This window comes from Equus quagga, chromosome 14 (assembly GCF_021613505.1).
Source record: "Equus quagga isolate Etosha38 chromosome 14, UCLA_HA_Equagga_1.0, whole genome shotgun sequence".
Lineage (NCBI taxonomy): Eukaryota > Metazoa > Chordata > Mammalia > Perissodactyla > Equidae > Equus > Equus quagga.
Window position 1 is genome coordinate 65,419,565 of NC_060280.1, and position 23,559 is coordinate 65,443,123.

The 23,559-nt window shown below is 55.2% G+C and overlaps 1 protein-coding gene across 3 annotated transcripts in view; it reads right to left on the reverse strand.

The window, feature by feature from the left end:
• Positions 1 to 23,559, reverse strand: part of DSCAML1 (DS cell adhesion molecule like 1) — a 340,494-nt gene that overhangs the window by 64,447 nt on the left and 252,488 nt on the right. For all 3 annotated transcript variants that reach the window (XR_006891978.1, XM_046686123.1, XM_046686124.1), the window contains 6 exons: positions 22,691 to 22,966; positions 20,103 to 20,399; positions 17,876 to 18,148; positions 8,189 to 8,467; positions 7,680 to 7,799; positions 6,598 to 6,774 (listed from right to left, as the gene is read on the reverse strand). Coding sequence is in view for 2 of the 3 variants with exons in the window: in XM_046686123.1 (XP_046542079.1) it covers positions 6,598 to 6,774; positions 7,680 to 7,799; positions 8,189 to 8,467; positions 17,876 to 18,148; positions 20,103 to 20,399; positions 22,691 to 22,966 (1,422 nt within the window). In the remaining variant the exon portion in view is untranslated. The remainder of the gene's footprint in view (positions 1 to 6,597; positions 6,775 to 7,679; positions 7,800 to 8,188; positions 8,468 to 17,875; positions 18,149 to 20,102; positions 20,400 to 22,690; positions 22,967 to 23,559) is intronic.

Below are 23,559 nucleotides of genomic sequence, written 5' to 3' on the forward strand. Positions count from 1 at the left end.
TCATTTCGGCCACTCTGGGTCCTGCAGAGGGTGGGTCAGCCTGGGCTGGCCCGTGGCTGCAGCCCTCGTGGTGGGGGTTCAGTGGGGGCCACAGGAGGGGGTCTGGCCTGGTGAGAGGATGTGTCCAGCCTCTCTGCTCACATGTGTTTGATGAAGCAGGAGACAAAGTGTCACTCCTTACTCTATGAAGTCTGAAAATCAATAAGGCCAAAGGCCAGCTGGATAATCGTCACCATGGAAATCATGGCAGTGCCTCATTCCCCCCTCTCTCCCTCCCGCCCTTCTCCACCAGAGGCTGGGGGACAGCTCCCAGGCCTGCAGAGGAGGCCCCAGCTTGGCACAGGCCAGGATGGGGCTCTCTGAGCCGCTTTGAGGCTGAGCAGGTGAGGCTGATCGATGACTACCACGTGGGTGGAGAGAGTGATTAACTTGCTCCACAGGTGTGGCAGGGCCAGCGTCAGCCCCAGGCTGGTGTGGCTCAGAGGCCAGGCCTCAACCCTGCTCTGCTGCCCGTCACTCTGCCTTGCTGCCTCCTTTCTTCATTATTTGCAGATCCAGCAGCGTCTCTCCCACCCACCCCTCACCCCATCAGGGGGACTCATAAGGGCAGAAGGGAGTGCCAGGGGGGTGACCTGCGACCCCATGTATGATGAGACTGGACCTGTGGACTGGGGGTCAGTCAGCCTGTCAGTCCCTGGCAAGGTAGGCCAAGGTGGGCAGAGACCTGTGCTGAGCTGGATGCCAGAGCTGGGAATTCCCGGAGAGGGAAGGGAAGACCAGCCCAGCCTGCAAGGAGCTTCAGTCTGTTGAGGAGACAGGTCCTACCACCAGGGAACACACAGGAAAACCTTGGGCCAGGTGCTGGCCTCTCTGTGCCTCAGTTTCTTCTTGCATGCTGAGAGGGGCCTTACGAATACGTGTGTGGACATCTCGGTGCGCACATCTAGGCTCCATCTGCACATCTTACAAACAACCATCCCTCAGGTCTAGAGGTAACGCCAGTGGCAGGGCCCATCCTTGGGAAGACATATTGGAGAAGAGGCCTTGGAAGGTCCTGGAAGTCGGCTCGGGGCATTCAGGCAGGGAATTCCCTGGGTACCAGAAACGTGGTCTAGAAGGGGAGCTGTGGGCTGGGCAGCCACTTCCTTTGGCCATAGACTCCTCGCACTGTGGGAGCAGTAGGGGCTGGGGCAGGAGCCCTGGTCACCCAGGTCTAATGGAGGTGCTACTTCTGCCTGACAAGGCGTTTCCTTTGGGCAAATCTGAAATTAGGACCATCTCTGGTCACTGGATCCACAGCTGTCTTTCCAAGGTTTTGCATTCTGACCTCTGCACCAATGGTCAAATGCTGGCAGGTGACCTGGTCTACCCAGGCCTGGGGCTTCCTTCTGCTAGGGTGGGCTCCGCCACTCCCCAGTCCCCTTGGCTCTGTTCTCTGCCCTCCTGCCTTCCTGTGACTATGCGGCTGGGTGTGTGCTCGTGGAGGGCTCTTGGATCTGGCTTTAATTGGTCTGACATTTTGCTAAACAAACAAATCAAAACTCAGAGCAAACAAAGAGCCCTTATGGGTTTAATTGCTGTGGGCTCTGCCTTGGCCCACTCACCGGAGCCTTCACGAAGTGGAGGGGAGTCTGGAGGATGTAAAAGGACCTGTCTAATCAGGTAATCTGCTGCACAAGGGGGCTGCCAAGTCCCGGGAGGCATGGCCGTGCGGTGGCAACATCAAAACACAGCCAGCCCCTTGCACCCCAGACTAAGCCGCCCGGCTTTGTACCGCCCTCTCAGTGAAGCATTCTCTTTGAAGATGCTTTATTTTTTTCCCCCGTGTGTCAGTTGGAGGAGGAATTGCCTCCTCTCCTCTTGGTCATTATCTCTTTTTTTACATTTTAAAAGGGAGATAAAAGGAAGCTCTGTAGATGTGGTATTTTTTCCTGTTAATTACATTTATTTTCAACCAAGTTCTGGGAGGCAGTCTGTGCCCTGAAAGGACCACGCACACCACTAAAATCATAGATTGTCTGAGCTGGAAGGGACCTTGGGATCAGCTAGTGACTAGATTCTAGTCCAGGCCTCTTAGTGTACAGATGAGGAAACTGAGGCCCAGAGAGGGGAAAGGACGGCTCCTGGGTATGCAGCCAGTGAGTCACAGAGCCAGGCCCAGCATCAAGCCTTCTAACTCTTGGTCTGTGCTCTTTCTATCTAACCATGAGTCCACAGAGGCAACTTCCGGTCTCAGCTGGGACCATATCGCCCAACGACCCTGATCCAGTGCCTCACCTTCTCTGAGAAGGAGCTATAGCTGGCTGACCTCAAGGCAGGGTATGGAAAGAGCTTTGTAAACTGTCAAGTGCTGTACTCGTGATGGTGGCTAGGCTGGGCTGTATGCTCAGACACTCATGGGCTCAGCTCACACCAACCTCGTGGGCATCAGGGAGGCCTGGGGGCCCGTCGCGTCTGGTTGGTTACCAGCAAGGATGTCCAGGAACTTCGAAAATCACTTGCCCACCAGAACACACTCTTAGCAACCTGGGGCCTCGAGGAAAGTTTCTACAGGGCAATTCTCCAAGAACCCGCTCTGGAATCCCAACTCCACCAGACCCTGGGCTCCTGGCCCTCTGGTTCCAGAGTCAAGTCAACATGGAAAACAGTTTTGAAAGCCCACAAGCACCTCACAGTCCATCCTCCCTTCAGTCTCCACCAGAGACCCTGAGTCCCCACCTCCCCAGATGACATGCATGGACTTTCCTGCCTCTATGCCCTTGCTATGCTTTTTGCTCATGCTGGAATGGAACGACCTTTGCCCCATGGGTTCCCGTCAGAATCCTCAGCCTGCAAGTCCTACTTACAGACTACTGCTTTTGTGGAGCTTTTCTTGACATTCTCTTATTCATCCCCAAAGTTAAATTTGATTCCTCCATCCCTGATTGTCTTTGTATCACCTTGTCTGTGGCTTTTTAAGGCACTTATCGTTTTGTGCAGTTTAGTTGTTTTGGCTATGTCTGTCTCACCTTCAGGATTCTAAATTCCCTGAGGACAGCAACTCTGTCTTGCTCATCAATAGATTTGCAGCACCTTAACTACTGATTGATGGCTAACGATTCGAAACTGTGTATTTTGTGCCAAGTACTGTGTTAATTGCTCTAAGTGTGTCTCATTTAAACCTTACCAATGAGTAAAAAGCATCATAATTCCAAACTTACAGATGAAGAAATTGGGACTTACAGAGATCATTGTCCAAGATCCCACAGCTACCAAGTGGCAGAGCTGGGATTTGAACCCAGGTCTATCTGGTTCTAAAGGCTGTGCTCTTAGCCACGGAGTTTTACTGACCTATTTAGTGAGTGCTCAGCGAGCACGTGTTGAGTTATCATTGGAAACCATCAGGGTCAATGGTGTAGACACTCCCAAGCAGAGGCCAACCACAAATGTCCAATTGGACACTTGCATGCTTTCTATGAGGTATGTCCCTTTGATATATTTACTTTCTGACTTCTACTTGGCCAAAGAGGGGATTAAGATCAGTTTGCGTTCTGAGTGATCACAAAAGGGTGAGGTCTGACAAGGTGGAGCTGTATTGGGTGAACATTTCCCTGAGTGTGTTAGGGACACTGAGGCAAGACTTGAAGTTGACCTTGCAAATGGTGGTCTTTCTGTGGCCAGTTCTGTAAGGGGGTGCGGGGGACGTTGGCAGTGTGGGTGTTGGAGACAGATCAAGCGATGACTAGGAATGGCTCTGCCCCGTAATCCCATTGGTGACCCATGTGCCCAGGTCCTGAAGGTCCTTCCCACTTTCCTGTGCCCTTTCAGCTGAAGTCAGAGTGGGTTGGAGGGGGGAGGTTGAGGGAGAGTGGCGGAGGGGAAGGGCAGAGCAGGCACAGGGTGGACGTGCAGGGGAGCAGCTGAGGGCCGGTTGCCGGGAGCAGTACGCCTGTGTGAAAGCAGCAGGAGGCAGAATGAAAGCTCCCAACCATGTCCCGCCCTCTCAACATTGTCACATTGTCACAGGAGTATCTTCCGGCAGCCAGATACCGAGGAGCATTATTCAGGCTGCTACAGAAGAGCAGTCAGACCCTCCAACCCTAGAGAGAGGGCCTGGCTGTCCTCAGCCCTCACACACTGCCCTCTGGACTCAAATGCCCCTGGCCCTGCTCCTCTTCTCCTGCTGGCATTTGGGGTGGCATAGGGGCCTCTAGCAGGGCTGGGCAGGTCACTGGGGAGAGCGGGGTGGAATGGAAGGGAGTGTTTATGAAAGAGAAAGGGTGTGAGGAAAAGGCCATCTGAGGTAGCACACGTGTGTGAGGGTCTGGAGACCCCGAGTGTGCTGAGAGGGTGTGAGAGCACAGCTGGAAGGCTGGAGGGCAGCCTGTGGGCTGAGGGTTGTATGAGGGAGGGGGCAGGGAGCGTGGAGCGGGTGGTGCAGACAGGCTGTGTGAGGAAGTGCTGAGAGACACTGTGTAGACGGTGCGTGAGGGAGGTGTGGTGAGTGGGAAAATATGACCCGGAGGTGTTTGCGAGACGGAGCAGATGTATGAAAGGAGCGTGCATGTGCCTGACTGTGGAAAAGCAGAGGAAAACGGAAAGGCAGCTGAAATTAGGACAAGGGGAGGAAAGGAAGGAACAAGGTCTAGATTCTGCCCACAAGTATGAACCCCCCTCATTCCCTTGGGAAGAGGGGGGCCAGAAGTTGACACCACTGCGATTGTGTGTGGGTCTGCGTGTGATTTTGTCACATGTGTTCACAAGGCTGCCCTGGATTTACAAATGCACTTTCTACAAATACCTCAGAGTGTCTCACAGCGGCTGCCCCGGCTGCGAAGCGAGGACGGCACAGAAAAATGCAGGCCCAGAGAGGTGAAGTGACTGGCCCTGGGCCCCCCAGGACATCAGCGACAGCCTGACATGAACTGGGTTTCCTCACACACAGCCCACCCCCTGACCACTGTGTTGCCCGTCACCGATGTCCCCTTCATCTCCACAGAGAAACCACATGCCACCAAGCCACAGCCATGCTGTTTCAGTGGAATGCCCTAACTTAGAGAAAAAGAGCAAAGACCAAAAAAAAAGAAAAGTCTTTGAGTTTGGGCTTCTCTCTCCTGCTGACAGTGGGAAGATAAGGATCAGATTCCAAGGATGGCTCCACAAGGGCCCGCTCTTCCTCTCGCCTCACACAGGCAGAATTACGGAAGTCCTCCCTGGCTGAGGGATGTAGATTGATTGCCTGGCTTTATTAAGGACAAAGTGCTTTTTGATAGTGTGAGAGAAGTAGCTCCCCAGGGTGGGGATTCCGGCTCGGAGCTCCCTGAGCATCGATCGCCGGGGCTTCCCCGTCTTGTGCTGAGCTGAACACGGGCTTGGCAAGCGATAAAGGAGCTACGATCTTCCAGGAGGGAGCTCCGGGGAGGGGCTGGGCAGACCGCACACCGGGCGCTGCTCTCAGCAGCCTTTCCTATACCTGACCCTGGAGGGACTACCGGTAAGAGGAACAATTCTAGTGGCTAAATCTTTGATGGACTACTGGGTGCCAGTTACCATAGTGGGGGCTTGACACATATCATCTGACTTCCTCTGATAAACATAACGGGTCAGGCACTATTATAACTCTCATTTTGTACATCAGGAAAATGAGGCCCACCAAGGCCAAGTAAACTCATCAAGGTCACAGTAATTACAACATGGCAGCCAGATTCACACTTGGCTTGGTCAGATGCTAAAACTCAAGCTCTTACGGCTGTCCTCCATGGCGTGTGGTCCATTTCTTGACATAGGACCAGACAGACACTCTCCCGATGTGATTCCTGGGAGGCCCATTATACAGACCCCAAATAGCGTAAACGGATAGGCTCCCCCAGCAGGAATGTCTGCATGTGATTAACAAAATTCAGGGATGTTCTGGGCTTTCAAGACTGTCAAGGCTGACTCTGTGTCTGGGGATTTAGAAGCCACAGATATAGCACCAAGTTATAATGAGTTTTACTGCTCTTTCGGCTTTTCTGAAGCATCTTCCCCTTTCTGTGATCAGTTTCTGTGTTACTCATGACAGTTTTGTTGGGTGGGGAGGCTGAGAATGATCCTCTAGCACAGGGGAGGAAAGTGGAGCCTGGAGAGGTGAGGTGATTACCCAAAGTCACAAACTCATCGGGTAGATCTGGAATTGGAACCCGGGTTTTCTGCCCATGGGCCTTTCTCTTACATTGTGTATAAGGTATCCTCCTTTCTAAGCCACAGACAGGTTATACACAAGTAGGTGTAAATTAAGTGACAGAAATAAATTGTTTGATCTGACTATGAAGTTCGAATTGCCAACCTACAGAGCAAAGGAAATGGGGTGTCACATGATACTCCAGTAGAGCAAATCACGAGCTTATCAGGACTGGAGTGGGGTGAGTGCAGGCCGCTCAGGGCGAGGCCATTGTTTTAGATGAGAGTGCTTTTGAATTCCCCATCCAAGGGTCCCAGGTCCACTCTGACTGGGAATCCTTCCTGCCTCCCCTTCAGAGACGGAACAATGGAAATCAAGCAAGTAGGCAGGCTGAGTGCAGAGACGGGCCTCGGCCTGTGTCAGGGGCTGCTGGGGGGCCGCACAGGGGCAGGACTCACTCTTGACAGTGAGGAACATGGACTTGCTGATGTCGGTGCCCACACCGTTGCTGGCCTGGCAGAGGTAGTAGCCGATGTCCTCTTCCAGGACGTGGCGGATCAGCAGAGAGCTGTTGGGCAGGATCTGGATGCGGCCGGTGAGGGGCACTGGGTGGTACTGCTGGGGGTTCCCGCTCCCTGGAAGGAGGCAGCGGTTAGGAGGCTGGTGTCTAGACTAGGAAGTGAGCTGGGATGGACTGGAGTGCCCCAAAGAATGGCCCTGATATCTTTCTCTTGCCAATCTAGGGCCATTTTGTAGCATCCCCACAGTGCTGGGAGCCCACACACCACCTGCTGGGCAACAGGAAAGACCCTCCCTGAGGTCTGGCCCTGCCCCAGCTCCGAGGTAGGGAGATGGGGGCCTCAGCTCAATGCCCACCTGGCACTGAGCTTCTTTGGGGTAAATTCCTTGGAGAGGAAGAAAGAGTTGTCTTTGGGCCACTTGGCAACAGGCAAAAGGAAGATTGAGCCATCAAATGGCAGTTTCCTGGTCTCGGGCAGCCAGGCCTGGGAAAGAGGCCAACCATCCTCCAAGAGGGGGCTTTGCAGTATCCCCTCCCATTCCCCCAGTGTCAGCAATGGACATGGTCTGTGAGAAGAGGTTGGCAAGGGGCTGAGTCAGATATCAAATGCGTCCTTAGGATGAAGCGGGGCTCTAAGAAGGACCACGATGCCTGGATATGTTGACTGGTGAGAAGCAGGGGCCAATGAGGCTCTGAGACCTCAGGGTGGAGTGGGGAGGGGTGGAGAGAGATGGGGAAAGTGGATATACACTGAATTCTAGGGCTGGAGTAGGGACGGGAGAGGCCAATCTGTGAGGACAAGAGGAAATTTGGAGTCAGCATGACAGCTATTCCTGGTCCACAGATCCCTAGGGGTGGCTGAGGATGACATTCAGATCTGGGGTCCCCTTAAAGCTCAGAACCCACGGCTCCCACCCAGGGCTAGGAGTTGTGTGTAGAGAATAGGCCCTAAGTCCCATCAACACCCTCCCCTCCCCCTCCCTGGTCCTGCTCGGAGATGCTGGCTAGCCAGGGGCTTACCCTTGGCATGCTTCCACATGACCTTGGGTGGGGGGTAGCCGTCCACTGAGCAGTTAAGCACACCAGCTTTGCCATAGATGCCATCCTGGTTGTTGGGCTGGACCACGAATCGAGGGGGCACTGCAGAAAGAGGGGAGTTAGGGAAAAACAGATCATCTCAGTCTCTGATACGTCTTCTGGGGCTTTGGGCACCTTCCATTCAATGTCAGCTATGCCTGGACCATTATAAAGTTGGGAGCAGGCAGTTTTGAAACCCAAGATGCTGAGAGCTTTTGCGGAGTATGGGGTTGGGAGTTGCGAGTTGAGTTCCAATTCTGACTTTGCCAGTAACTAACTGAGCAAGTGCCTTCCCTCTCAGGGCCTCAGTTTCCTGGCCTGGAAAGTAAGAGGTTTATACCTCTTTATCTTTAAGCTCCCTGCCAGAGCCAACCTTCCATCAGCCCGTGATTCAAACCCCAAATCTAGAAAGACCGGACCCTCCTTCCCCTGCTGCTGGCCTGTCTGCTCACCGCGCACGATGAGCTGGCGCTCCCTGCTCACGGTGGCCGCTGCGTTGCTGGCGATGCACGTGTAGTTGCCGTTGTGCTTGAGGGAAACACTGGAGATCTGCAGGGAGCTCATGAATTCCTTGCTCTCGATGGTGACACCTGAGCCTGAGATGATCACCTGTCCGTCCTTCCTCCAGGTGATGCGGATGGGCATGTCCCCCGAGGACACTACGCAGGGGATGTAGAGCAGCTGGCCGATGGAGGCCGGTGGGAACTCGAAGGGCTGGATTAGAGGGGGCACTGGGAAGGCAAGGGGATGCTGCTGTCAGGTCCCCCTGCTCGCCCAAGCCTGGCCAGCAGCACTGCCTCACCTTAGGGCTCCTCCTGACCCTGGGCTGGGCTCTCAGTAGAGTTACCCCAGGCACTGGTGCTTTGTTCTAAACATGCAGAATCTTTTGGGGTGCCCCACCATTGTCCCCCTGTTCTCGTCTCCCTGCCCACCAAGGCCTGGACCCACCATCTCTGTTCAGGGCCTTGGCTGGCCTGCATTAATCTTGACCTTCGGATGTGTCCTGGAACTTGAATAGTGATGACCCACGTGCTTTGACCCCCATCTGCCCACTGACATACTGCTCAGCTTTGACCCCGACTTCCCTGCCACTCCTCGGCAGCCCTGTGCCCACTTTCTCATCCCAGAGATGCACATCACAGGGGTCTGGGACAGATAGAGATGACGTGCCCAGATGCCGGGGAGGAAGGCCGGCACTGAGACTGTCCCCCATGGATGCCCCAGAGCTGCTCATCTAAAACCAGGGTGCTGTTCTCCATCTCCTCCTGCAGAGGTCCCATCACCCCCTCCAGCCCTTTCCATCGTCATCAAGTGTTAGGACAGGCGAGTGGAAGCTCCCATCGCTGGTCATTTCAGTCCTTTACACACACCAGCTCACTGAATCCTCCCACCACTAACGTGATGTGAGCTTAGCTGTCTCTGTATTGTGGATGAGAAAACTGAGGTTCAAAGTGGAGAAGTAATTTGCCCTTGGTCGCCTGGCTCATAAGAGGTGACAGTGGGATTTGAGACCTGATCTGTCTGCCTCTCTCCCTTATGCTGCCTGGTTGCCTCTCTGGAAAGCCCCAAACGTGCCCAGACCAGCGATCCATTTGTCACATAAGTGAGCTCCCCTAGGGTGACAGGAAAGAGCAGAGAGAAAGCCCTGTCCTTTGCACAATGCCCAGCTGGTTAGACTCATCGGGCTAAGCAGCATCCACACAGCCTCCCCCCTCACCCGGCCCACATCTCCGCCCCTGGGCGGCCTGTCTGCGGCTTGAGCTACTGTAAGAGGGATGCTCCTTTCTCAGCTCTGGCTAGAGCATTAGCCATTATCTTTATGATAACTCAATTAGGCCACAGCGACTTCCCCAGCAAGTGGGGGGAGAAGAGAGAAGGAGACAGACAATTAGCTTAACAAGGACGAGCACCCAGTAGATGAGATCTCCTTTCTGCAGTCAAATAATTAAATTACCAGGCCGTCCACAGGCCCCTGGCCTTCTCCTAGGCACCAGCCCTGCCCCTCCTGGGAAGCCTGCTACTCTCCACCCCCGGCCCACCCAGAAGGGCCACAGCGGGGCACAGCCCCGACGGGGAAAGGATGGGTGGCAGTCTATGCATGTCCAAGGCTCTCCCTGCACCCCAAGGATTCTCAGGGCTGAGTAGGAGCAGCCACTGGGAAGTGGCCGGGTGTGGACATGGAAGAAGCCGTGGTAGCCCTGTGGAATCCTGAGGAGTGCTAGGTCCAGAGGAAGTGACATTTAGGAGGGATGTTACCTCCATGACCCATGAGATGAGAGCCACACCCCTCAGCAGGGCCCCTAACTGACCTTCCCAGTGTCATCTCCCACCTTACCCTCACTCGGGTCACAGGGTACCAGGAACGCCCACAGCTCCAAGCCTCAGCCCATGCCTGGCGAACACAGCTGGGCATTTGTGCTTCTTATCTCCCACCAGCTGTGCTCCTGGCCCAAAGGCTGGCTTTTGACCCATCTTATTCCCAATCCACCTGGACCCAATCCAGGTCCTAAGTCCAGCCAGGTTTTCTGGGGCTCTGGTTGTTGTCTGGATCTCCCCATCCCACTCTCCAGCTGCCTCTGCTCCCTGGGTTGAGTCCTTGCCCCCAGTATTCTGAGTGGCTTGCTGGGCCTTGGAGATCTCCAGGTAGATTTTTGCAGAACCCTGGCTCTAGCATTGGCCCAATGCACACTACTGAGAGACTTCCCGAAGATTCCTCTGTGGGGCTCTGCTGATCTCCACTCCCCCCTTTTTTGGCGCCTAGATCAGATCGAGGCCTCTGGCCTCCTTGGACTTTCTGATGGGATTGTTGCAGAGACCCAGATCTGCCACTCAGTTGGTCTCCTGAAGCTTAGCAGAAGCAATTCTGGTCCAGTCCTCCTTCCCACAAAGGCCCAAAGCTAGAGCCCGGCAGGATTCTTGGGAAACTCCTGCTCATCTTTTCCGACCCTGCTCCAATGCCACCTCTTCTGTGAGGCCTGCCCTCCTCCTGCACAGCCCTGCAGCTCCTGTACCGTAACCAGGCAAACTGCAGGAGCCCAATAAGTGCTTGTGGGATGAGTAAATGAATGAACACATGTCTGGATATCATTTCCTGGTTGACCTTAGAAGGTTACCTGTGAGGTGGGCAAGGGGTGAGGAGAGCACAGGATTGGGGTTCATCCAGGAGGAGGAAGCTCTACGCTGTCCTCAAGATGCTGTATTCGTGCTATGGAATTTTGGATCCGGAGGCTTCTCCTTTGGTCCTCGCTAGGGGTCAGGCACTTGCTGTCCTAGCACCCGAACTGGCTCCTTTGATATGAGTCCTGTGGACATTTGAATGTGACCAAGGGGAGAGTCTCGGCAATGCTGAGGGCAATGCCGAGGAGGACATGTGGCCAAAGCAAGGACCTGGGGGGTTCTGCCTAGGGAGGAGAGGGCTGAGGGCTTGTCGAGTCTGGAGGGCCACGGCCTGGGGATGGATGGTCAGGCACCACACTTCCATTGAGGACAGGGCAAGTGGGAGTGACAGACTGAAATTAGGCAGGAAGATTTAATTCAGGCAAGGGAAAGACTGCCTCTCTGAGTAAGAAGGGATTTAGATAATGGAACAAGTTACTAAGGCAGGTTAATTCATTAATTAACTAATTCATCTAATATTTATGAAATGCCTGCTCTGTGAAGGCATTATGCTCCGTGTGGGCTGGGAAAGTAGAAACATGCTTAAAATACAGAGAGAACCTCCAGGAGCTTATCATTTGCCAGGGAAGCTGAGCGATTTCCCTCAGTGATTACTGGACAAGCACCACCTGAATATACAGATGCTGAACTCAGAGCAGAGAGGTGTCATCTCGTTGGGGGCCACAGCCTCATGGAGGAGGTAGCGTTTGGACTGAGAGTTAAAGGACACGCATGCTTTAAAAAACAGATGGAGTGAGAGAGTGGGAAAGGCTGAGCTAAGAGGCAAAGGCTATCTGGGGGCTGTCGTTCCCTTCTGGTCTTCAGCAATAATATTGGTGGCTATTTGAGAGGCCACTGAAGGAGAGAGTAGCCAACATCCATCTTGGGGGGTAGACATTCACCTGGGCTGGCCAGAGCTCTCTAGAGTGCTGACCTGTGGGAGGCAGATGACCAGACAACTGCCCAGAGGTCCAAGACAGATGCTGGCTCCCCTCCACCCTCAACTCCTGCTACGGGCTGACAGGCCCGGTGTGATGCTGTGGTTGATAATCGTCCCCTGATGAACTCTTTGGTGGGAGATGAAGGGGCCAGAACTGCTCACAGGATTCCTCAGGTCCAGGCCAGCATTCTGACTACCCCATAACTCCAGGCACATGAGACAGCCTGGAAGGAAAAGAAAGCCTCAAGATGTTGGCTCCTTGGCAGGGTCGCTGAATACGAGGAGGAGCGCAGTGAGCGGCAGGCTCGGAGATGCAAGATGTGGAGGCTCTGCAAGGTGTATGTGGGCAGCTGCCCAGCTGTGGGGCTGCTTTCTGACCCATGAGCCAGTGGTGTCTTCCCCAGTGCTCAGAGGCAGATATGGGCTGGCTGAATGTGTGTGTCCATTTCCAACTCCTTAGGAGCTGGGGGCTCTGACTACCTCCATCACGGTGATGACCAGGGACCTCTTCAGTGTTGATCGCAGCCCACCAGGGCTCCCCTCCAGCCCCTGAGTCCCTGTATTTCCCCAGAACACAGCCTGAATGTAGGGGGCCGAATGCCACATAATGCGGGGGCTTCTCTCTGAAGCCCTGCTCTGGCCACAGTCATCTTTAGTGACAAGGCAACTCAGCCAGATTTGAGGGAGGGAGGATTGGAACGAGGTGCTGCAATGGTGAAGGGGCCAGAGGATGGAGGAACCGAGAAGATCCAGCGGTTGTGGCAGTCCAGGAGGTGTCTGGCCACCATAAAGCCATTATGGCCACTTGTTTGGGAGCGTTGCGTGAGGGGGCGTGCTGACCACCAGCCCAGCCCATAAACTCTTTGTGGTGTCTCTCATCATCTGTCTTTGAGACGGAGCCTTTTTATTTACTGCACCTGTTCAGCAGAGAACGGGCCCTGGGGGAAGCTGGAGCCTCTGCTGGAGAGAGAGCCATGCCCGGGAGGCCGGACACCTGGGTTCCAGGCTCTGCTATCCATGCCAGTGACTGCGGGCAAGTTGCCTCCTCACCACCACCCGCCTCTGCCTCTGAGCCTGTTTCCTCATCTGAAAAACGGAGGAGTTGGACCAAGCAACTCTAAAGCAAGATGCTGATTTTCCAGCTATAACAAGTCTAATATTTTAGGAATAATAATCACTTATTAGGAATTTTAGGAATTTTTAGGAAATTTTAGGAATAATAATAACTTACTTCATTTTTTTTTTTTTTTACACAACCCTCTCTTGTCAGGAAGTCCTTCCCTGACCATCCTATATAAAACTGCAAGCCATTCTCCCCTGCCCTTGGCTCTCTCATCCCCACTCCCTATCTGACATGGGACATCTTTTATGCATTACCCATTTCCCCCCCCGGAGTGGCAGATCCCTGAGGGCAGGGATTTTTGTCTGTCTAGAGCATAGCTATATTCATAGAACTGCCTGGAACATAGCGGGTGCACAGGAGATGCCACTAAATAATACAAGGATGCTGCTGCTGCTTCATCATCCATCAACATCATGACCACCGCCATCGTCTTGCACCCTGTCCGATAAGGAGGATGCATGCTCCTATGTTCCCGGTTCCCTCTGCTGAGGAACAGGGCTGTTGGCAGCAGCTTCCTTGGTGCCCCCCGCCCCCAACACAATTGGGCAATCTGCCCCTAGAACCTGGTGTGCCTCCTTCCTGTGGATTCCGGCGGGTCCCTTCCAAACCTCTCCTCTGCCAACAGCAGGCATTTGGCCAGGGGGCTGGCTCTTTCTTAAGCCCCATGATCACAGAAGCCCCCCACCATTCACTAGGGTGGAAGGGGGCCCCCTCCAGAGGCTCCAAGCACACGGCGGGGCTGGTTTGAGCAGTGAGAGAGGAAGGAGTATGGGTGGGGAATATGGGCATTTGGGAGTGAGAGTGTTTGTGTGAGCGTGTGTGCGTGCCCTCTTCCGTTTGCTCTCCACAGGGACCTGGCACCACCTTCTGGTCCTGGCCTTGCTGAGCATGGGCAGAAAGCCCTTCATGCCCTTGTTTTGGCTCCAGAGGCCCTCAGAGGCTCAGATGTGGGGATGGAGATGTTTCCTCACTGAGCCAACGCCAAGGAGCCCCAGTTGCAGCCCTGCCTTTCTTAGTTAAACATTCAGCCTGCGTGCCCAGAGATGCTTTTATGCTACGTTATTTTTCAGCTACAGGGGGCCCTAAAGCCACCAAATCTAGGTTAGATCTATGTGCCCTCCCCTTAGCATCTTGCCAACGATCTCTCTGGGTGCCCTGAGATGAGCATTTGCCTTCCCTGCAGCCTGGCTCTCCCCTGCCAGTCAGTGTCACCCGCAGTGAAGCCCAGACAGCCCTCAAAGCATCCTCACCTTCTCTCGCCTCGGCCCCTCCCACCTCGCCAGGCCACTGCAGGCTCATTTGGGCAATAATTCATATGGCACCACCTGCAGCCACCTTTTGTGGCTCAGGAATATTGCCTTATAGGAGGATACAGACAGAGGAAACATTTGCTTATATGTAACTGCCAGGATGCATGGATGTTAACGTGTGCAAGAGTGCACAGGTTGATGTGTGTACATTTGTTGCATGTACATGCATACAGTGTGCACCAATGTGTACGTGCATGCATACTCATGCACAGGTCTCTGCACATGTGTGTGCCTGCACGTGCATGTGTGTCTGGTGTGTTCTGCTCTTAGCTCTGTGTTTGAAAAATTCATCAGTAGACACGCAGTCCCAGAAGGAATGGAGTCAGCAGTTGTTTTTCCAGCTCATGGAGCAGCATGGATTTTTGCCCCACCCAGTCCACGAAGCCTTGGCCCCACAGAGAGATGGTGGGGGGACTTCCAGTTGGTCTCCAGCTTCTAGTGCCCTGCTCCACCCCCACCTCGCCCTTTCTACACTCCAGGTCTCTGCTCTGCCTCTCCAGGTGGGACACCCGTCCCAGCCAGGTGGTAGGAGTGGGCTCTAGGATGCTACCCCTGGGCCCGTGCCTTCCTCCCCCACAGTCAGGGCCCCTTTCCACGCCCAGGGGCACACTCCCACCCTCCTCCTTGAGTAGCTCTTGGAACAGCACATCAGCTAATCAAGCAGCGTGCCCATAATCAGCTCTGATGGGTTCTTCTGCAAAAGTGCACTCTAATGAGGTGGGGAAGGTGGGGAGAGGGAGTCGGGGAAAGAGCAAGGATGAAGGACCTGAGCTTTCAGAGTGGGAGGGGTCCCAGAGCTCCTCATGCAAATACTGTTTCTTGGTCTGGAGAGAAAACAGGCAATAATACCCCTTCTAGGGCTGGATTTTCAGACTCTGAGGATGAGGAAGGGCGGATGTGTACACTATACCCCCTCCTTCCCCTCCCCCCGCTTTATGAAGGCCAAGCTTATGCTGGGTGCTGGGAGAAACACGTGCCTGGTGCATGGGCTCTGCCCTCTAGGATCACACACGCACACACGCACACTCCTCCTTCCCTCCCCCTGGGCTGGGGGACACACTGTCGCTCAGCACAATCACAACAGGCCCAGCGAGTCGCTCAGACGGAATGCATCAGATTCAATTCATTAGGACTGATCGCTCCCTGAATGGGGCTGAATAATTGATGTGCAGAGGCAGCTTTCAGGATGTTCTGCGTACTCTGAGGCTCGCTGGAGCCCTGTTATTTTTTTTTTAAGCCAACAAACCCGGCCAAATGCTCGCTGGTGCGGGCAGGCAGAAGGAGTAGAGCAAAGGTTAGATGTTTTAATATGTGATGTTTACACTGTAAACTCTCGGTCCGCTGCTTATAACAGAAATGGATACAGGCGGCCCACGATGCCAGGAGGGGTGAGGCAGGCTGCTCTGTATTCCAGGGCCACCAAGCTGAGAATATGGCCTGAGGGTTGTGAGGTTCCTGCCGGCACAAGGCCCCTGGGCTGGGCAGAGGCATTAGGCTGAGAAGGTGGCCAGGATGCCCCTCGGCCTGGCTGGGGTGCAACCGCCCTGAGGCAGGAGGCAGATATTGTAAGGGTCTCCTCTCTCCTCCCCAGGGCTGAGAGGGCCACATAACCCCCAATTCTCAGGGCTCAAAGCCAGGCTTCCCAGTAAGTCACTCCAACCCAGATCACGGTCTCAGTTTCAGTCCAAGAAACACTCACTGTGGGGCACTGTGACAGGTGTTGGGTGCACAGGATGCATGTGACATGGCCCCCGTGCGCCGACGAGGGTGAGCCCGGGTGACAAGGAGCTCGGGAGAGAAATGCTGACCTGCCTTTCGCTGCTGCCGTTCAGTTTTTCCAGCTGTTCTGTGGACACGTCCACCTGGATGCCCCATCATGTCTGCATACTTGATGGGGCCAAACCAAAGGCAGCAGGTGACTCCCCAAACTCTTCCTTCTCTCACACTTCTCTGGTCCTGTCCACAGGGCCTCCATTCAATCCTGCTTTCATTCTTGGCGCAAAAGAAACCAGGGGTCTGGGACCCTCTGGGGCCTTCCCATGGGCCAGGGCCCCTTCGCAGGCCCAGACTCCTCTGCTTTGCTTCATTCCCGTGGGCCCCAGGGCCTGGGCTAGCCTTCTCCTCCTGGTTCCTGACTCCCTATCAGGTGCTCCCAGAAGCTCTCTTCCTTTACTCCTGGGCACGAGCATAGGAACCTGCCTCTTCCCAGCCTGCCCTTCCCCTGCTCTGGGTCACTCTGGGTTAGAGTCCAGGGTCTGGAGTTAGACAGACCCGGGAAAACTTCTGATTCCAGAGGACATCTGAGTTAACTCTTCTGTGCCTCAGTTTTCTGCCCTGGAAACTGGGGATGAAATGGTAGCTGCCTTAGATGAGTGGGCAGCGTCGGGTGAAATGAAACAGTGCATGGAGAGCATCTAGCACGTGACTGGCGTGTGGTGGGCCCTCCACAATTACATCTGTCATATTATTATAATAATTGCATTCTGGTGCTGGAGACCAGGACGGTGGCTGGAGACCACAGGGCCCCCTCCTTCCACGTGGAGCCCCAGGCTGCCATCTTCACCCTTCCAGAGCCTCAGGCTGCACAGGTCAGCCCTTTGCATATCCTCCCATGCTTGAGCCCATCCTGGCTCTTCAGAATGGACGTAAGCCCTTTCCCCATCACGGCCATCACTGACTTAGTGACTTCACATTCCAGCTGCCTGGCTTTCAGTAACCTGCCCTCAGCCGGGCCCGGCAGGTCCTCCCTCCCTGTCCTGCCCCCAGAGCCACCAGGCTACCTCACTTTCACCCACTGCCCACACAGTCTCCAGGCCTGCCAGTTCCAAAGAATGTATTTGGGAAGGATCTTCACACACCTGCACAGCCCCAGAACCAAGGGCACAGCCGGCTTTACTCCCACACTCATTCATTTGCTCGTTTATATCCACTCACTCATTTAACCCACAGACGTTTACTGAATGGCAGCTGTGTACCAGGCCCTGTGCTGAGTGCCCTGACACAGAACACAGACCTGCCCCGCAGTGAGCGTGAAGCACCTGGGAGGGAGGAGGTTCTCAAGCACCAAGAGGTGCTTTCCAGGCCTCAAGCAGCATCAGCAGCTGAAAGGTCCTTGCCAATCCGGTGAGCGTGGCCTGAGCCGGCCAGTCTGTGCCCCAGCGGGGAGTCGGGGCCCCTATGTGAGCTCCCTCCACCAGCCTCCTGCTCCTGCCCCTCACCTCCTCTTGTTGGTCTCTGGGGGCCCCTGCTGAGTTCTTGGTTGCTCCATGCTGACATCAGGAGACTGATACAGCCTGCCAGCTCTGACCTAGGCCTCTGGCCCAGAAGGTGACCTGGCTCCTCTTTTTGTGTCACTGGCCCCTCCTGCCCCTGTGGTCAGAGCTGCCTCGTCCTGCAGCCCACAGAGGGGACGTGGGTACAGATGTCCTCATGGCCTTCTTGTGTCACCCCAGGCTTCTACCCCGCCTGCTTTCTCCCAAACACCAGGCCTAGGCCTTCTCTTCCTCGGCCTTCTACTCACTCAGGATTGCCTGCTGCTCCCTGAGCGGCTGGCCGGAGAGGGACCCACAGTCCTGGGGAGCAGGTGGGCTGCGGTCTGGGGGAGGCCTACCTTTGACAGCCACGTGGACACTCTGGCTGATGGAGAGCTGTGGCTGGATGAGGACACTACACAGGTACTCCCCTTCGTCCATGCCCTTCTGCACGTCGGTCAGCTTGAGGGTCCCATTCTCGAACACCACCTGGCGGTGGTTGTCCGGCAACAGCAGGGCGTCCTTGTACCACTTGATGGAGTAGTAGGGGTAGCCGATGACCCTGCAGTTGATAAGGGTGTCCCGCCCGGCGACCGCTGTGATGTTCCTCATCGCGCGGATGCTGGGAGGGCCTGGGTAGAAGTCAGGAGGGAGGAGGAGGAAGAGAGGAGGAGCAAGTGGTGTGGTTAGCCAGAGACAGTGAGGCGCCACCCTGGGATGCTCTTCTCAGTTGCTTGGCCTCTGAAACTGTCATGGAAATTCGGCGGGGGGAGGGAGAGAACTTCATTACAAGGCTGAAGGCAGAGGCTGGAACTGGGGACACCCGTGGTCTCTCCAGGACTCTGTAACTAGCTTCAAATAGCGGCAAACAGACACGTTCCATTCATGCCTGGGGCAAGAATCCATTCCCCTAACGGGATGGGGTGTGGGAGCAAACCGAAGCCTCACCAAGAAATGACTGGGGTTTGGGAAGGCGAGTCCTCATTTACAAGGAGATTAAAATTTTGGGGTTAAAATGGACATGTGGAGATTTTGTTATCTTCATTTGACTTGCTCATAATGGTCTGTACCAAACAGGATATTATGTACATTAAATATTTAAAGACAATAGGAAGGTCCTCACTGGGTGAGTTGGTGATTTTCTTTCAACACGTAAATGTGTTTTGTGGGTCCCTGAGAAGGGACTATAAACGGGTGGCTCTGATCACAGTGGCTGTGGGGAGGGAGCGTCGTCGCTGGGTCACTGGGCAGATGGCAATGTGGGAGCTGTACAGGGGCTCAGAGGCCAGCAGGCAGGGACAGCGCTGCAGTGGGGACCAGAAACTCTGGGCTTCAGGTCCCACCCCCTCCAGCAGATGCAGGGCTGGACCAGGGATCTCCCGGGACCCTGCAGCTCTGCTCGCTTCCAACTCAGAGGAGAGGGCAGGAGGGTGGCCGAATGGGAGGCCACGTTCCTCAGGTGGGGCTGGAGATGCAGCACAGGTGAATTTAACATGCACTCCCCGCGCCCCTGCCCTACCCCCATGGCAGCCAGCAGTGCCCCGGACCAGCACCTCTTCCCTCCTCCTCCCCTGCTCCTCCTCTGCCTGGGGGTCAGGGGTCACTGGTAGGGTCAGATGAGGACCAGTCTGACCCCACAGGGCTGCAGAGAGCTTTGGAGGAGACTCTGTTCTCACCGCAGTGACTTGGAGAAGTGATATGGGGAGGATCACCTTGAGGACTCCTTCCCCCGCTTGGAGGTACCTGCCTTAGGGTGACCCCACCCAGCCTGGGCCTCCTACTCTTTTTTTTTTTTTTTGAGGAAGATTAGCCCTGAGCTAACATCTGCAGCCAATCCTCCTCTTTTTGCTGAGGAAGACTGGCCCTGAGCTAGCATCCATGCCCATCTTCCTCTACTTTATATGTGGGACGCCTATCGCAGCATGGCTTGTCAAGCGGTGCCATGTCCACACCCGGGATCTGAACTGGTGAACCCCGGGCCGCCAAAGCGGAACATGCAAACTTAACCGCTGCACCACCAGGCCGGCCCCTGAGCCTCCTGCTCTTGATGGCTTGGGCCTTGGGGGGCAGGAGGGGGATGGCAGTTTGGGAGAAGATGACGCCTGGCTCCTGGCTGCTTACATCTCCTGGAGCGTTTGGGGGACGGCTCAGTGGGAGGACACTGGGAACACAGGTTTGGCGGACACCCCATCAAAGGTCAAGCCTGGCCCCACTGCCCCTTCTGTCCTTGTCCTTGCAAGGCTCTAGTGGGGCTGGTGGATGCTGGTGGGGCGCTCAGGGTACCTGGGGCCAGAGAGATTTGATGGGGAGGAATGGGGTGGGGGGGCAGGTCAGGTTGCGGGAGAGAAGAGGGAGGAAGGTGGTGGGAATATAATGGGGGGTGAACTGTACCAGACACACACACACACAAGAATGGACGCTGGGACCTCCAGAGGACAGGGAAGAGGGGGAGAAAGAGAGAGAGACCACTACTAAAATCAAAATGACGACCAATAATAAGTACTAATCACCACAAGAATAATGGTCACCACAAAGATGGCAAAGGAACTCAAAAGCCTATTCTGATATTTAAATGTAGACAGGCACCTCTTACGTTTATTCGCGCCTGATATTCAGCACTGCCCACCGAGTTCCGCGCCGTGCACCGGTACACACCCCCGTCGCGGATCTGGGGGCCCGTGACGTTCATGTGGCTGATGGTGGTGCCGTCGGACATGGTGTACTGGTTGGTGCGGTGGCTTCCGTCCCGCAGGATGGGCTCGTCGTCCAGGGCCCAGGTGACAGTGGGGGGCGGGGCGCCCTTGGCCGCACACATCAGCGAGAACTGCTCCCCGGGGTTGACCACCTTCTCGCTGAAGGACGAGACGATTCGGGGCGTGCCATCTGCAGGGAGCGAGGAGCCCCCCTCAGGGTCACTGAGCCATGGAGAGACTGTCCCACCAGGCCACCCCACCCCAGCAGGAGGAGGAGGGGGAGCAGCAGCCATAATAATAATATAATAATAGATTTTCCTGTACATCAATTCATGCGCTATCCAAAAAACCCTGTGAGGTACCAACTACGATTGCACTTGTATTAACACTCCTGATTTGAATCTTCCCTCAGCAACCTGTTACCTCCGTGTCTTTGGGCAAGTTACTTCACCTCTCTGAGTCTTTCCATCTCTTATCTGCGGAGGATGGAGATAACGGGGATAACGAGTGTACATTCCACATGCTGACGCAGTGAGGGATTAAATGAGTTAATGCAGTAAAGGTGCTCAGCACAGTGCTTTGCAGGTGCTTAATAAATGTTAGCTGCCCTCCACTTTTTCTTTGTCGCCTCTTTCTCCTCCCTTTATTAATACTGATGCAGCGGCTCAGAGGTTAACAGTGTTGTGGAACCAGGACTGACCCGGCCGGACCTGCAGAGTCCGACTCCAGCTTTCATTCCAGCAGGAGGGGGTGGTAGCCCTGTTAGCAAAAGCCCTCAAGGTGGAGGCTTAAAATGCAAGCTGCCCAGGGCAGGGGCGGTGGGGGGTCTGCGGCCGTGACCGAATAACCTTGAACAAGACAATTAACCCCCGTGCCCCAATGTCCTCACATGGCACAGGAGGGATGTAATTATTAACCCTGGCCATCCTTCCACGGAGGACTCTTGTAAAGGATTAAAACTGGCATTAAATACTTAAAAAAGCAAAAGAGCAAAACAAGCATAGGAAAGAAAGCAAGTGTAACATGGCATCCTACATCCGACCCACACTTCACACCCACATGCTGATGCCAACAGAGGCTCGGCCAGTCTGCCAGCCCCTGCCCCCGTTTCTGGTGGAGACCCGTATCTAAAAACTGGGGAGAGCCTGGTGCCTGGCAGAGCCTGGGACTGCCCACCAGGGACCACTGCCTACGGCCCCTCCTCTCTCTTTCCCTGTGCCCTCCATTTCTGGCTGTCCCCGCCCCCCCCCCCATACACTCTCCCCCTCCCACCAGCCTCATTTTCCACGTCTCTGCTCCAAACTGGCCATCAATGGCTGTCTTCTCAGAGAGAAAATGCGCTGGGCAGGGGGTGGTCTGCTCCCAGGTGGGGAGTGGTTCAGACAGGGGGGCCCCTGAGATGAAAGGCACCCATTTGAAGCTAGGCTGTGCCCGGCTGGTGTGCCTCCTCATTGGGAAGAGAGACCAGGGATCTGGCAGGACAGGAGGCGGCGAGGGCCGCAGGGGGAAGTTGTTGGGCACTGTCTTCAGGGTGGGGGATGAGGGCTTAGGTTCCAGGGATGCCCAGCTCCCACGTCCCACCCCCAAGGAATGAGGACCCATAGGTCTACCTGTCACATGGACCCATGTGGGAGCCTGATGCCCGTGGGGCTTGCCTGGGTTTGGTGTCTCTGTTACTACAGTGAAAAATCATCAGAGGCAATAGGATTGTTTTGTTTTGTTTCCGTAGCAACAAAGGAGCTGGGGAACCACTAAATTTGTTGGTAAGGATGGGGCCTCTGCTAAGCCTCACTGTATCTTTGTGCAAAGAAGAAAAAGGTGCCTCCTCTGTGGGGTCACAGCCCGGTGCCAGGCCTCATGGCACGGCAAGTGGAGGGCAAGCTGGATGTCAGTCCTTATTCACCCTCTTTGTTGGGCACTTTGTGCAGTGAACAACCTGAATCACCATACACAGCTGTGCTGAGTGAGGAACCCTGGGTGACCGCAGCTTTAGGGGGAGAGAAGCAGGCAGAAACCTGAGTCCCTGGTAAGAAACAGGGCCTACGGTGAAGAAGCCTCAAGCAGGGAGAGGATTTAAAAGTCCAGAGGCTCCTGGCACTCTTCTAGGAAGGGAAGGGCCTCTGGGATGGAAAGCCTTTGAGATTCTAAAGAAGATCCTTTAATAGTGAAGTCCTAGTAATTTTGGAGGGCAGAGGCAACACAGTATGATAGTTAAGAGACCCAAGCTCAAATCTGTGTGACCTCGGGCAAGTGACCGAAGCCTCAGTATCCTCAACTGCAAAATAAGTAACATTAAAAAAAATGATCTGCACACGGGGCTCCTCGGAGGATGAAGTAAGATAGTGCGTCTGCCTGGTGCGTAGAAAGCGCTAGGTAAACGCCTCCTATCAGGAGCAGAGGTAGGGAGCCCGCGGCGGGCGCCTCCGGCAGGGGCTTTGGGAGCCCTGAGCCCACCCCTCTCTCCCCGCGGCTGCAGCTCACCCTCAAGCACGATGATGGCGAAGTCCTGGGCGGTCTGGGCCTTGCGCGTGGCGAAGCACTGGTAGGCGCCGGAGTGGCTCTTTTGCGCGGAGGTGATGAGCAGGGTCTCGTTGCTGAGCCCGCGGATGGAGATGGCCTCGTCGGGCAGCACCAGCTCGGTGTTGCGGTACCAGCGGATGGTGAACTCCGTGGAGCCCATCAGGGCGCAGGAGAGGATGACGGTGCTGCCGATGCCCGTCTTCAGCTTCTTTGGTGTCAGGGTCACGTGAAGGGGGTCTGGGCCGGGCCGGGGAGAGGTGAGGGGAACCGCGAGGAGGAAAAGAAAAGAAAAAGGGCTTACTGTAGGTGGAGTGTGGCTGGGGGTGGGCCGTGGTCACAAAAGGCCCTGGGAATCAGGAGGCCCTGGTTGTGGGGGGACTGGGAGTAGTGCATGCCCCTCTCTAGGCCTCAGTTTACTCATCTGTTAAATGGCAGAGTCAGGCCAGAAGCTCTCTCTGCATTTCTTATGATGCCCTGTGCTTTCTTGATGTGCATCCCTTACCCCGGGGTCGGGGGTGGGGGGGGGGGGCGGTTCTCTGAACTCCCTTCAACTCGTAAGGAGGATGGAGCTTGACAGCTCGTCATCTTCCCTGTCACTCACCCCAGAAAACAGGGAGGCACCCTTGGCCCAGCCGCCTGTCTCCCAGACCCATATGGATAACCAGTCGCTACCTTCTGCTGGTCTGACTTTCTCTCTGTGCACCAGTTGGTCCCTGCTTTTCGTCTGACCGCCCCTGCTGTGCTGCAGGCTGCAGCTCCTGGCCTGGACCCACGCGGTACCCTCCTTCTTGCCTCCCTTCTCCCGGTGTCCATCTATCCCTCCTCCACGC